Source organism: Pan paniscus, chromosome 1 (assembly GCF_029289425.2).
Source record: "Pan paniscus chromosome 1, NHGRI_mPanPan1-v2.0_pri, whole genome shotgun sequence".
Taxonomy (NCBI): Eukaryota; Metazoa; Chordata; class Mammalia; order Primates; family Hominidae; genus Pan; species Pan paniscus.
The window spans coordinates 224,561,105-224,575,568 of NC_073249.2; the positions used below are offsets into that span (position 1 = coordinate 224,561,105).

At 53.8% G+C, this 14,464-nt stretch overlaps 1 protein-coding gene across 3 annotated transcripts; it reads left to right on the plus strand.

Annotated features, from left to right (window-relative positions):
* The first annotated feature begins 443 nt into the window (after nt 1-443).
* Nucleotides 444-13,033, plus strand: LOC100969779 (uncharacterized). 3 transcript variants are annotated; one of them, XM_063602237.1, is made up of 5 exons: nt 458-2,211; nt 4,613-4,742; nt 4,846-4,999; nt 5,287-5,374; nt 7,416-13,033. In XM_063602237.1, the coding sequence occupies exons 1-5, from the start codon at nt 2,184-2,186 to the stop codon at nt 7,802-7,804; spliced, it is 789 nt and encodes a 262-aa protein (XP_063458307.1). In that variant the 5' UTR covers nt 458-2,183; the 3' UTR covers nt 7,805-13,033. The 3 variants fall into 3 exon arrangements, 2 of the variants coding, with proteins under 2 accessions (XP_063458307.1, XP_063458306.1); XM_063602236.1 differs by having other exon boundaries at nt 459-2,211; nt 4,843-4,999; XR_010111411.1 differs by lacking the exon at nt 5,287-5,374 and having other exon boundaries at nt 444-2,211; nt 4,843-4,999.
* Nucleotides 13,034-14,464: the final 1,431 nt, after the last annotated feature.

The window sequence follows — 14,464 nt, forward strand, 5'->3', positions numbered from 1 at the left end:
ACTGCACTCCAACCTGGGTGACAGAGGGAGACTCGGTCTCAAAAAAAAAAACCAAAAACCAAAAACCAAAAACAAAACAACAAAAACTGAGTGGAAAGTCAAACACTAACAAGCCTAAGATTTTTGGTTACTGTAAAAAAAAATTGTAAATTGCAAAGTCAGTTTTATTTTCTTAATAAGAAAATAAAACCCTCTTGCCAATCAGGGAAATCCTGTGGGGAGAGCGGCTCCACTTGGAGATAACGGGCCCAGAGAAACCGCCTAAGGTGGGGCAGTCAGCACCTGGGTGCAGGTGCATCTGGGACCCGTCAGATCTCTACGCCCCGCGCAGGCTCCGCCCCCACGCCCAAGACCCCGCCCCGCGCCCGGAGCCTCCCTCGACTTGGCCCTGGGTCTGCACCGAAGGCCCCACCCCTACCCCTGCCCTCGCCCAGCCGCGACCCCGCGCTTCCGGATCCGGGTTGTTGCGGGAACTCACAGGCTTTAAACCGCGGCGCCGCGGCGCCCGCGTGTGGATCCCTAGATGGGAGCCGGGGATGGGCCGGGTGCCTGGCGGGTGGCAGTCGGGGCCGTCCGCCTCGGGTCCTGGACACCTTCACCCCGCCGCCTGCCCAGGCGGGCCGGCCCTGCCCGTCCACCGGCCGCCGAGAGTCCCCGGCCTTGGGTCCCCGGGGCCGCTGACTGGCCTCGGTCACCTCCCGGGGAAGGCTCCCGCGCCTCCATCTGCCCCCGCAGGAAGGGACCCTCTTCTCGCCCGCGAGGCTTCTCCGGGTGGGATCGTCCTGGCCCCCAGCCCTAAGGGATCCGCCCCCTCCGAGCATCCGCCGCCCCTCGGAGACCACTCCAGCTCGGACGGAGCCACTGCAGCCCCCGCTGCACGCGGAAGCGCTCATCCTCCCCGCCTGCCCCGTTCCCTCCCCCTTCTCCTGTGCGACAACCAGGGACCACAGCTCCCCGCTCCCCAGGTGTGGGGGCTCCGACACGAACGCCTCTGCTCGCAGGGCGGTGAGCGCAGATCCCACGGGTCCCTCGGTCGGGGGTCGAGGCTGCTTCCGTTTCCATCCCGGACCCGACAATGGGCGGGAAAAAGAAGGCCTTACACGACTACGCGGCGGAGTTCACCGACCTGGTGGTGAAGCACCTGATTGAGCACAGTGACTCTGGGGACACGTCTGTGGTGGAGACCCTTTACTGCAGGGCCTGCGAGCTGCCCGTGCGCGTGCGGAGGGACCGCATCCTGGAACACCTGTCCTCGGGCAGGCAGCACGGCCTGCGGACGCCCATTCTCATGTAAATGTCAGTGCCAACGCTGGTGTTTCAGGAGACATCCCAGCGGGCTGCGGGCTATTTTAGGATTCTCTGCCCTGTAAACGTTTCCAAAGTGCGTGGACAGGCCGCCTGATGACACTACGTTTACGGGATCTGCTAGTGGCTTGCCTGCTTAGGGAGTAAACCCTGTGAAGTCTCGCAGTTTTGTTAAAGTGTCCGTGGCCACCTGAATGCTGCCTTATCACAAGCCAGATACATACTGGTCTGCAAGGTAACTCCCCACTGTTGATCCTCTGAGATGATTGTGGACTGGGTGCTGTGAGTCCTGCCACTTTGTTTAAGTGAATGTGTCTTTTGTCCAGCTCAGCCACCTCGGATCTCGCTGCCACCAGCCTTACTGCACACCCGTGCCACCCGCCCTTGCCCCGTCAGCCTCAGCCTCAGCTCATTCTCTCGGGCAGTCCCAGCATTGGCACGGTACCTCCTCCCGCTGTGGGCCACACGTCTCTGCTCCCTGTCAACCCTACTGCCATCAGCACCACCACCAGCGACTTGTCTGCCCAGGAGGATGCAACACCATCTGCCTCCACCGGCCACCTTTCAGTGTTTCCTGCTTTCCAAGTAAAGATACCAGCAGTGCCCGCAGAGCAGACCAGCCAGAGATTTTCTGAAGCCTCCCACAGGGTGCTCCCCGGAGGAGGCCCGAGATGCTCTCGTGACTTTGGAGCCGGGGTGGCTGGCCACCTTGGCCTGGGCATCTTTGGGGTGGGCTTCGGGAGTCCGGCACTGCTGCAGAGTGTGGTGGATGAGAACAGCTGCTGCTTGCTGTACGTGGTGGAGGACCAGCTGTGTGATGTGGAGCGAGCCTTCAGAGCTGAGCATTTGGGCCAACACCAGAGTGGTTCGGGAACAGGATGCAGACATTGTCCTCAACGACCAGCGGTACGGTTTCAGTTGTCAGCAGAGGTTCACTGAACACCTGCTGTGTGCCGGGCACCGTCCTGGGGGCTGGAGAAATGGCTCTGAATGCTGCAAAGTCCCCATCCTTGTGCTGCTGAATTGGGGGCAGAGGCAGATGAGTAGATCTCAACACATCAGTAGCAATAAGCTCTGTGGAGAGAACTCACGCTGAGTCGGGAGAGGGAGGCTGGTGGGAGTGCTGTTTTACGTGAGATGGCTGGGGAAGACTTGAGGAGGGGGCATTGGAGCAGGGACCTAGGTGGGTGAGTGAGATGGCCGTGGGGGCATCCGGGGACGAGCACACTCTACAAAGAGGACACTGAGTCTTCTCCAGGCCTTGATGTAGCCGAGTGGCCGTGCTGGCAGGAACGGAGTGAATGGGGTGAGGGCTAGGCAACGAGGTCCCAGGCCCAAGGAGCCTGGGGGCCACCCGGAGGCTTTGAAAGCCGCCAGGGGTTGGTTTGGTTTGAGCTCACACTCAGGGGGCGGAGGAGAAGGACGCAGGGACACCAGTGAGGGGTATTGGGGGGCCAATGGGGCATGATGGGCCCGGACCAGGGCAGCAGTATGGCTGGATTTGGGATATTTTGAATGTACAGCCTTTGCAATGGGGTCCTGGCTTCCTCCCTTCACTGGAGCAGCTGGGTGTGACACGTCCACCCTGTTCATGAGCGGTGTCTCCAGCAGCTAGAGCAGCATCTATACTTGCTGTCCACAGGGTGTGGACAGCCACAGCAGGTAAACGGGCTCGAGGGCAGCCACCCAGCCCTGGGGTCAGGCGCAGCCACTGTGTTCAGGCCTGGGCTGGGCACTGCCTGGTGTTTCGCAGAGCTGGCCGGTGCTGCTCACAGGGCAGGCCTGGCTCACCTTTGGTGTGTCCAGGTTTGGACATGCTCTTACTAGCGTAGCAAGGGGAGAGTTTGACCCCAGGTTGTTAACGCATGTGGAGGGCTCTGAACGTATCAGCGGACGGTGTTGTGTCTCAGCAAAGCCCATTGCCACTGCAGAAGAACGTTCGTGAATGTTAATGCTTTGTGTGTTTTTGGAAAGTTGGCAAATTTTATGTATTTATTTATTTATCTTTTGAGACGGAGTCTCACTCCTCTGACGGAGTCTTACCCTGACGGAGTCTCACTCTGTCGCCAGGCTGGAGTGCAGTGGCGCGATCTTGGCTCACTGCAACCTCCACCGCTGGGTTCACGCCATTCTCCTGCCTCAGCCTCCCGAGTAGCTGGGACTACAGGCACCTGCCACCGCGCCCGGCTAATTTGTGTTTTTAGTAGAGACAGGGTTTCACTGTGTTAGCCAGGATGGTCTCGATCTCCTGACCTTGTGATCTGCCTGCCTCGGCCTCCCAAAATGCTGGGACTACAGACGTGAGCCACTGCGCCCGGCCTGCAAATTTTAGTTTTCAGTTATCTGTGGCATCTGCTTTAGGCAGGTTTTCACACTTTTCACTCGGGTATCACATTCACAGAATGCACACGTTCATACATGATACACACAGCAAAGTGCCCGAGTCGGTGTGTTTTTTACGAACTGCACACACCTGTGTGGCCAGCCTGGAGATCACAGTCCTCGGAAGTCCCCGGGCTCCTGTCCAGCCCACACCTGAGGCTGACCTCTGTAGGCTGAGGAAGGGAGCATCTTTTTTTTGAAAGAGTCTTGCTTTGTCACCCGGGCTGGAGTGCAGTGGCACGATCATGGCTCACTGCAGCCTCAACCTCCTGGGCTCGAGTGATCCTCCTACCTCAGCCTCCTGAGTAGCTGGGACTACAGGTGTGCGACACCAAGCTTGGCTAATTGTTTTTAGTATTTTTTCTAGAGATTGGTTTTTGCCATGTTTCCCAGGCTGGTCTTGAACTCCTGGGCTCAAGTGATCCTCCTGCCTCAGCCAAATCTCAAAGTGCTGGGATTACAGGCGTGAGCCACCGCATCTGTCCCTGAGGATCTTAATAGAATTTGACTCACAGAAGCCTATTCTGTGACTTGGCTGGGATCTGTATTTTGTTCCTCAAAATTAGCAGGTTAAATTCTGAAATAAGTCATACCAGAAATGTTTTCACAATTTACTTTGTTGAGGCCTTTTTCAAATTCTGTTATTCTCGTGCCTGAGATGGTTTATAGAGTGGTGTTAGCAGCATGGATTCTGGAATGTTCTAGGTCTCAAAGCACGCTCTTAACATTCCACTTTACTCCTGCAGTGTCTCTGGAGTAGTTGTTTGCTGCCTGCCGGAGGCAGCTTCTGAAATCGTGAGGGATGCTCTCCGAGCAGCTGTGGGCTGGGCTGGCTGAGGTGATGTCTGCCCCCGTGCCCAGGTGTCAGGGAGAATGGGCTTCGGGGAATAGGCTTGCCTGCTTCATCTCCTGACTCCTCTCCTAGGCACTTTGATCCGGTTTTCCAGTTCTTGCACAAGCAAGTTTTTGTCAGCCACGCCCTGGGGAGGATCCACTGGATCACCGCCGTCACAGCCTGTTCCCGGTGGCCTCTCCGGCTTCCCTAAAGAGAGCAGGTGGGCATCTGCATTGTTGGGGGAATGCACAGCGTTGTGGCATCTGTGTCCATGTCACGTGGTTCCCTGTGACCCAGAACCCTCCAATGCTTCTCGCCAGTAGCTTCCCTGGAGACCAGAAGCCAGAGCTCACCCTCCCTTGTGTCCAGGTGGGACTTTCTACAACGCTGCTATGCACGACGCGGATGCCGTATGCATGTTGCTGGGGGAAGCCACTCCGGACACTGTGTTTTCTCTGGGACATGTCTTCTGCCCAGGTAAGAGTGGGCTTCACTGTTGCAAGGTGCTCCTATGGCCACCGAGGCTGGTTGAAGATGTAGCACAGGCTGGGGCCCCTGTTCAGGATTCCTCCCCCACTCCCAGCTTTGGGGAGCAGATAAAGTAACATGGAGCACATGTAAAACAGATGACTAAATGGTCGCGTCACTGAATCCCTCAGGCATCATGCAGGAAGTGTTTCACATTTGATGAACTTTGAGAGTCACTGTTGTAGTAACCATTTCTCCAGCCCCTGCGATGTGACAGGCCCCCTGTCGTTTCTCAGGTTGCAAAGGTGAAGAAACACAGTCCCGGCTGGAAGTCACAGCCAGGGTGGGATGCACACAGATTAGCAGATCATCAGCGAGCACCAGGTGAAGGCGGGGCTGGGGATGCTGGTTCCTAGGTCCTGGCCTGGCAGCAGAAGCTCAGGGTGGGTCCTGAGGGCTGCTGAAGAGGACAGATTATCTGTTGCTTTATGACACACCACACACTTGAAACAACAGCCACTGGGTAGTTAGGATTTTGCAGCCCGGACTGGGCTTGGCTGGAGTCCCTCTTCTGGTCTGCCCGGTGGTCACTCACGTGACTACAGCCAGCTGGTCAGCGGCCTGCCTGGAACAGCCCCACCAGGGTCCCAGGGCCGGGCCCCGCTGTCACCTGGGTTCTCTTCCATGTCGTCCCCACGCCTCCTCAGGTCCCCACAGCAGCGTGGCCACACATTTGATGGCCTCAGGGGACCAAAGTAGAAGCACTGAGACATCCTGAGGCTTGGGCCGGGACTGACGTGGTACCCCTCACACCACACTTTGTGTACTGGGGCAAGTCCAGGCCCAGCCAGTGCCAGCGCTGACTTCTCTCAGTGCCCGCTTCACTCTGTCTCGTCAGCACCCCCTTTTGGCACTGCCTCCCCCGTCTGCCCAAAGTTCACCCACCCACCCTGCTCCGCTGGCCACCACCCCGATCCCAGCCATGTCCTCATCCTGGCTGTGGCCATCTGCCTGCAATCTCTTCCCTGTAAGACCTCAGTTGGACCAGGTGCCCGCCTGCTCTGAGCTCTCCAGAGCACGGGTGGAGGCCATGGTCTCCGCAGACCCCGCAGGCCTGTCACGGGTCGAGGGTCTTGACTGCACATTGTCCAGGTTCTTGGCCTTTTGAACAAAGAATTGGACAAAACACCCAGCAAAGCAAAGAAAGGATGAAGCAGCAAAAGTACGAAAGCAGGGATTTATTGAAAATGAAACACACTCCACAGTGTGGGAGTGGCCCGAGCAGCAGCTCTAGGGCCGGATACAGAATCTTCTTGGGCCCAAATACCCCCTAGAAGTTTCCCATTGGCCACTTTATGCTCACCTCATGTAAACGAAGTGGTTGCAAAAAGCAACCAGTCAGAGGCTGGAGTGAAGTTACAAAGTTATACTTCTATGCAGATGAAAACTCAGCCTGTAATCAGTCTGATTGGTGTGAACAGCGACCATTCAGAGGCTGGAGTGAGTGAAGTTACAAAGTTGCAAACGAAGACTTGACCCACAATCAGTCTGATTTGTTGCAGACAGCCAGTTTCCCATCTGCCAGGCAGAAAACGTGAGTGGGGTTTGCAAAGGCCTCTGGTCCTTTTGTTACTTAGGAGTGGAAAGTTAGGGTTTTCCCTTCAACATAGTGCAAGGAAGTTGTGAAACAGCCTTAGGTTCCCTGCCTCCAGACCCTAATCTCCTGCCTCAGGCTCACGGGTGCCGCCCCCCGCAACCCCACTGTCCTCTTGTCCACTTCTCGCTCTTCCTCAGAAGGCCAGACAAGTACCTGTCTGGGGCCCGCTTCCCGGGTGGGACATGGGGACTGGCTCTGCTAGGCTCATGGCTGTACTCCCAGGGTCCAGAAGGTGCCTGGGCCTGGGACCGCCAACGCTACAGAAGCTTAGCAAACACGGAATTGGACTGCTTGCTGGGCAGCGTCCCCGTGCCTCTCAGGGACCCATTTTGGAACAATTTAATTTTCTATTAAGGACCAGTTTCTGTGTCACTACTTGGCTATGCCTTCCGCCCACTGCTTCAGTTAAAGCCGTGAGTTCAGGCCGGGTGTGGTGGTAATCCCAGCACTTTGGGAGGCCCAGGCTGCAGGATCACTTGAGGTCAGGAGTTCGAAACCAGCCTGGCCAACATGGTGAAACCCGTCTCTACTAAAAATACAAAAAAATCAGCCGGGTGTGGTAGTGAATGCCTGTAATCCCAGCTACTTGAGAGGCTGAGGCAGGAGAATTGCTTGAACCTGGGAGGCAGAGTTTGCAGTGAGCCAAGATCGTGCCACTGCACTCCAGCCTGGGTTACGGCAAGATTCTCTCAAAAACAAAACCAAACAAAACAGTTTCTCATTTGCCTAAATCAACTTTTGTATCATCTAAAGTTTTCTTCTGCTTAGATATGGCCGCCTTAAAAGATGCAGATGCTGTTGTGATCAGCATGAAGTTTCCCTGTGAGGCTGTGGTCCGCGTGGACATCAGCCAGCACTGCACAGACAGCTGCGACCAGGACGTCAGCCAGCACTGCACAGACAGCTGCGACCAGGACGTCAGCCAGCACTGCACAGACAGCTGCGACCAGGACGTCAGCCAGCACTGCACAGACAGCTGCGACCAGGACGTCAGCCAGCACTGCACAGACAGCTGCGACCAGGACGTCAGCCAGCACTGCACAGACAGCTGCGACCAGGATGTCAGCCAGCACTGCACAGACAGCTGCAACCAGAGACTGGAGGTGACACCTGCCCTTTTCCACCCTTCGCCAGTCCACTGTGAAAAGCTGGGTTGATTGTGCAGGTTAGATAGAGGTCATCAGCCAGGTTGATTGTGTGGGTTAGATAGAGATCATCAGCCTGGTGGATTGTGTGGGTTAGATAGAGATCATCAGCTGGGTTGATTGTGCGGGTTAGATAGAGGTCATCAGCTTGGTTGATTGTGCGGGTTAGATAGAGATCATCAGCTTGGTTGATTGTGCGGGTTAGATAGAGATCATCAGCCTGGTTGATTCTACAGGTTAGATAGAGATCATCAGCTGGGTTTATTGTGTGGGTTAGATAGAGATCATCAGCTTGGTTGATTGTGCGGGTTAGATAGAGGTCGTCAGCCGGGTTGATTGTGCGGGTTAGATAGAGATCATCAGCCGGGTTGATTGTGTGGGTTAGATAGAGATCATCAGCCGGGTTGATTGTGTGGGTTAGATAGAGGTCATCAGCCGGGTTGACTGTGTGGGTTAGATAGAGATCATCAGCCGGGTTGATTGTGCGGGTTAGATAGAGATCATCAGCCGGGTTGATTGTGCGGGTTAGATAGAGGTCATCAGCCGGGTTGATTCTGTGGGTTAGATAGAGGTCATCAGCTGGGTTGATTGTGTGGGTTAGATAGAGGTCATCAGCTGGGTTGATTGTGTGGGTTAGATAGAGGTCATCAGCTTGGTTGATTGTGTGGGTTAGATAGAGGTCATCAGCCGGGTTGATTGTGTGGGTTAGACAGAGGTCATCAGCCGGGTTGATTCTACAGGTTAGATAGAGGTCATCAGCCGGGTTGATTGTGCGGGTTAGATAGAGGTCATCAGCCGGGTTGATTGTACGGGTTAGATAGAGATCATCAGCCGGGTTGATTGTGCGGGTTAGATAGAGGTCATCAGCTTGGTTGATTGTGTGGGTTAGATAGAGGTCGTCAGCCGGGTTGATTGTGTGGGTTAGATAGAGGTCATCAGCTTGGTTGATTGTGTGGGTTAGATAGAGGTCATCAGCCGGGTTGATTGTGTGGGTTAGACAGAGGTCATCAGCCGGGTTGATTCTACAGGTTAGATAGAGGTCATCAGCTGGGTTGATTGTGCGGGTTAGATAGAGGTCATCAGCCGGGTTGATTGTACGGGTTAGATAGAGGTCATCAGCCGGGTTGATTGTGCGGGTTAGATAGAGGTCATCAGCCGGGTTGATTGTGTGGGTTAGACAGAGGTCATCAGCTGGGTTGATTGTGTGGGTTAGACAGAGGTCATCAGCTGGGTTGATTGTGTGGGTTAGATAGAGGTCGTCAGCCGGGTTGATTGTGTGGGTTAGATAGAGATCATCAGCTGGGTTGATTGTGTGGGTTAGATAGAGGTCATCAGCCGGGTTGATTGTGTGGGTTAGATAGAGGTCATCAGCTGGGTTAATTGTGTGGGTTAGATAGAGGTCATCAGCCGGGTTGATTGTATGGGTTAGATAGAGGTCATCAGCCGGGTTGATTGTGTGGGTTAGATAGAGGTCGTCAGCCGGGTTGATTGTACGGGTTAGATAGAGATCATCAGCCGGGTTGATTGTATGGGTTAGATAGAGATCATCAGCCGGGTTGATTCTGTAGGTTAGATAGAGGTCATCAGCTGGGTTGATTGTGTGGGTTAGATAGAGGTCATCAGCTGGGTTGATTGTGCGGGTTAGATAGAGGTCATCAGCTTGGTTGATTGTGTGGGTTGGATAGAGGTCATCAGCTTGGTTGATTATGTGGGTTAGACAGAGGTCATCAGCTGGGTTGATTGTGTGGGTTAGATAGAGGTCATCCGCTGGGTTGATTGTGTGGGTTAGATAGAGATCATCAGCTGGGTTGATTGTGCGGGTTAGATAGAGGTCATCAGCTTGGTTGATTGTGTGGGTTAGATAGAGATCATCAGCCGGGTTGATTGTACGGGTTAGATAGAGGTCATCAGCCGGGTTGATTGTGCGGGTTAGATAGAGGTCATCAGCCGGGTTGATTGTGTGGGTTAGACAGAGGTCATCAGCTGGGTTGATTGTGTGGGTTAGATAGAGATCATCAGCCGGGTTGATTGTGTGGGTTAGATAGAGATCATCAGCCGGGTTGATTGTGTGGGTTAGATAGAGGTCATCAGTTGGGTTGATTGTACGGGTTAGATAGAGATCATCAGCCGGGTTGATTCTGCGGGTTAGATAGAGGTCATCAGCCGGGTTGATTGTGTGGGTTGGATAGAGGTCATCAGCTTGGTTGATTATGTGGGTTAGACAGAGGTCATCAGCTGGGTTGATTGTGTGGGTTAGATAGAGGTCATCCGCTGGGTTGATTGTGTGGGTTAGATAGAGATCATCAGCTGGGTTGATTGTGCGGGTTAGATAGAGGTCATCAGCTTGGTTGATTGTGTGGGTTAGATAGAGATCATCAGCCGGGTTGATTGTACGGGTTAGATAGAGGTCATCAGCCGGGTTGATTGTGCGGGTTAGATAGAGGTCATCAGCCGGGTTGATTGTGTGGGTTAGACAGAGGTCATCAGCTGGGTTGATTGTGTGGGTTAGATAGAGATCATCAGCCGGGTTGATTGTGTGGGTTAGATAGAGATCATCAGCCGGGTTGATTGTGCGGGTTAGATAGAGGTCATCAGCCGGGTTGATTGTGCGGGTTAGATAGAGATCATCAGCTTGGTTGATTCTACAGGTTAGATAGAGGTCGTCAGCCGGGTTGATTGTGCGGGTTAGATAGAGGTCATCAGCCGGTTTGATTGTACGGGTTAGATAGAGATCGTCAGCCGGGTTGATTGTGCGGGTTAGATAGAGGTCATCAGCTTGGTTGATTGTGTGGGTTAGATAGAGATCATCAGCCGGGTTGATTCTGCGGGTTAGATAGAGGTCATCAGCTGGGTTGAATGTGTGGGTTAGATAGAGGTCGTCAGCCGGGTTGATTGTGTGGGTTAGACAGAGGTCATCAGCTGGGTTGATTCTGCGGGTTAGATAGAGGTCATCAGCCGGGTTGATTGTGTGGGTTAGATAGAGGTCATCAGCTGGGTTGATTGTGTGGGTTAGATAGAGGTCATCAGCTGGGTTAATTGTGTGGGTTAGATAGAGGTCATCAGCTGGGTTGATTTTATGGGTTAGATAGAGGTCATCAGCTGGGTTGATTGTACGGGTTAGATAGAGGTCGTCAGCCGGGTTGATTCCGCAGGTTAGATAGAGGTCGTTAGCTGGGTGTGTGGGTCCCAAGGCATGCTGCAGATGGAGAATCAGAATTCCTTGGGCATCACCGGGCGCGGCATGTCCCTGTCCCTTCGCTCCCAGACCCAGGCTAGCCGCTACCAGGACTCCTATCGAGAGCTCTTCAGACACTTTGTCAGAACCCTTAAAGGTGGGTGACGTTTTCAGGAGGAACCTGGGATGTCCTGATGCTCAATGGGTAGATGCCTTCCAGGCTGCAGTGAGTGCAGATGATATGCCAATTTCAGGTGGAAAATTGCATTCCAGATACTGGGTTCAGATTTGAAATTGTCCATCTCAGTGATCATTTACGTTGCGTGTACTTGAGGGAGATTCTGAGAGATGCTCCTTTGGGGTTCTGTGCGTGTACCATGTTGCCTGACACGTCCTGAGAAATCTTCTTAAACTCTGAGTTTATAAAATAACTACTTCTGAACTCCTGAGATCTAGTGGATACCATGTGTCCTGGAAGATAGGACACTTTCTACCCTCTGTCAGTCCTGGGGGTGACTGGGAACCAGAGAGGTTGAGCAGAATTCCTGGACCTGGGTGGGGCTTGTCCAAGAGGGGCAGGTGGGCCTCTCTAGGATCAGTGTCCCACCCAGAGGCCAGTGGCCCCTTCACATGCCCCAACAAGAGGAAGACTGTCTGGCTCCGCAGTGTTGGGTTTTGTCCTGAATCTGTGCAAATGTGCAGGGAAATAACCTCCTGAAATCACCAAAGAGCAGTTCCTCAGGGCCTCCCGGGTGACCGTGGCTGTGGAGCAGTCGTGGTGGAACCGGTCAGATGTGGACCTGCCCTGCGAATAGGCAGAGGCCTCCGTGGTGAAGACAGAAGCTCCGTGAACCAACCCGAGGCTGGAGCCAAGATCCTGCCGGATATCCAGTTGCCTGTTTCACTTGTTACTGTTACTGGGAGAGGGAGACAAAACCTCATGGCGATCTTGTCCTCACTGGAGACTCAGAAGGGGAAGCATTGGGAAACCATGTATGTTTCATTTCTGGTTTAACCAGGCTTTTCAGGATGTGACTTCAGACCAAGGACACAAGTTGGGCTTGCTTAGGTGTTTTGTGTTGTGCGCAGGCCTCAGAGATGCTCTTCCGGTCAGAGTTCCCTTGGCAGGGCCTTGGAGGCCTCTGGTTGGCTCTCTCAGGAAGAGGGCAGGTCAGGGATTGGGCGCTGTAAATTGACTCAGAAACCTGCGGTTTCAGCTTTTCTGTGGCAAACAGGGCCGAGGGCTGGTGAAGCTGTTAAGGCTAAATGTCGCATGCATGAGGCGGGCTGCAGGCCTCCTTAGGCCTTTTTTGGGGTAATTACACCAGTATTTAAAAACATTTTTTGTTTGTTTGTTTTGAGACGGAGTCTTGCCCTGTCACCCAGGCTGGAGTGCAATGGTGCGATCTCGGCTCACTGCAACCTCCGTCTCCCGGGTTCAAGCGATTCTTCTGCCTCAGCCTTCTGAGTAGCTGGGATTACACGCGTGTGCCACCACGCTCGGCTAATTTTTATATTTTTAGTAGAGATGGGATTTCACCATGTTGGCCGGGCTGGTCTCGAACTACTGACCTCGTGATCCACCTGCCACGGCCTCCCAAAGTGCTGGGATTACAGGCGTGAGCCACCATGCTCGGCCTAAAAAACAATTTTCTTGAAGAATCCGATTTGTGCATAGTAATGACACAGCACCATTCCTGAGAAATAGGAAATATATGTGTGTGGTATGAAAAGCCCATATTCTGTTCTTGTCACCTGAATCTAGGCTTCCTCTTTGGATGTGAACGTGGGAATGAACAGTGGCTGTTTTCCACCCAAAGGGGCATGGAGACCTTTTGGAAACGGGCTTTCTCCTTTCCATTTTGCAGCTGGGGGTGGGTGGAAACCTTCCTTCGAAGGGTAGTGCCTTGGGGAGCAGCAGACCTGCTCTGAGTCCAGCTTAGCTTTCCAAAATTCTGTGTGGAACTTACTGGAGATGTTTTTATATATTTGAAAATAATGGCCTGTATTTCTCACGCTATACTTAAAAAAATAACTAACCTTTTAAACAAAGATATTCAAACTCACCCTTGTGCTGAAAGCACTCACATTTCTGTGTTCATTCCTGAAAGGGCGTTTTAGAGTCCCCGTTTCTACGTTCTATGTGGCACCCTCTTGCCGAGGGAACATCCAGAATCCCTCCACTTCCTGTCTAGTTTGAGGCCTCAACACCTTCATGATCCAGAGTCCTGTGGCTATGAGGGGGTGGGCCCACCGCCGCCCAGCCCTCCTTGGTGGACGTGGGGACAGGTAGGAGCCTAGGGAAAGGGGTGAGCGGGCTCTGGTGTGACGGCGTGAGCGCTAGCCAGGAAGGTGGGGCCAGGGCCGGGCATGGCACCTCACCTGTGGGGGAACTCGGTGGAGCTTCCTGGCGGCATCTCCCCCTCTTGCCTTGGTCCTTTCTATCTTTGTTTTAGGCCAATTTCTAAAAAGACTGAGGCCTCCTTCAAGGTTGAACAGATTTCTAGAGCCTTGTTTTTGCTGTGACAGGTCCCTAGTCCCTGTTCACAACTCTGAAACCAAGAAACCTGAGAACCAAGAGAACTGAAATGAAGCCCGTTGGTCTCAGCCTGGCTTGAGCCAACATGAGGCTCTCTGCTGCCTTTTGTTTTCTTAGGTTTTGCTGAGAAACGGGAGTGCGTTCTGTGTCGGTGTTTGTGACGCCCTGAGACCCTGCTTGGCCTAGCTAAAGTCCAGAAGGCCTGGGCCCCACAGGGCTTGGATGAGGGCTCATGGGCCTGTACTTCAGGAGGCCTGAGGGGCCCGGTCAGTCCCATGAGGCTACTCGGCTTGGCCTGCAGGTCCTCCGAGGCACAGGGCAGAGGGACACCCCAGGGACCCATCAGACTCACGACACAGAGAAACTCAAGTGGGGTGCCAGGGCCGGCCACAGGGGCCACGGGCTTCCTGCCTGTGAGGAGCCGCCCTGTTTGTCTGAGCCCTTTGGAGATTTAGGTTGAGTCATGAGAACCGGTCATTGGAACATACACTTTATTATGTTACAAAAACAAAAATCCCCACTGAAACACAGCTAAAAAAATAACACATTTTCCCAAGATTACATTACCAAAAACAGTTGTTATGTCATTGGAGGGCGTCCATTAATACTGCTCGGAGAAGCACGATCTTACACGAAAAACACGGATGGGATTTCGTTTTCATCTTAAAGCATTAAAGTGCTTTAACTGGTAACAGAGGAGTGGATGTTTGTGCGTTGGAGACACTGACTGTTCTGAGTGACAAGTGGCTCTGTGCCAGGATACTGCGGGTCGGGCTCCTGGGTACAGCAAGGGCTTCCCAGCAGCCCAGGCCTGGTGGGAACGCTGGGGGAATGGGGGAGAGTCGCTGTTTCTGACCAGAGCGACTTGGACAGATGTGAGCTGACCTGCCTGGCGAGCTCCTTCTGCCTTGCCTCTCTGAGCAGACTCAGGACCACTGCCTGTCCCCCTTGGCCCCAG

Bases quoted from the DNA above. Each gene is read 5' to 3' on its own strand.
- LOC100969779 (XM_063602236.1), top strand. From the start codon at position 2,184: ATGCAGACATTGTCCTCAACGACCAGCG. The intron at 2,212-4,612 runs GTACGGTTTCAG...CTCCTCTCCTAG, and splicing joins ATTGTCCTCAACGACCAGCG to GCACTTTGATCCGGTTTTCC. The intron at 5,000-5,286 runs GTAAGAGTGGGC...GTCGTTTCTCAG, and splicing joins GGGACATGTCTTCTGCCCAG to GTTGCAAAGGTGAAGAAACA.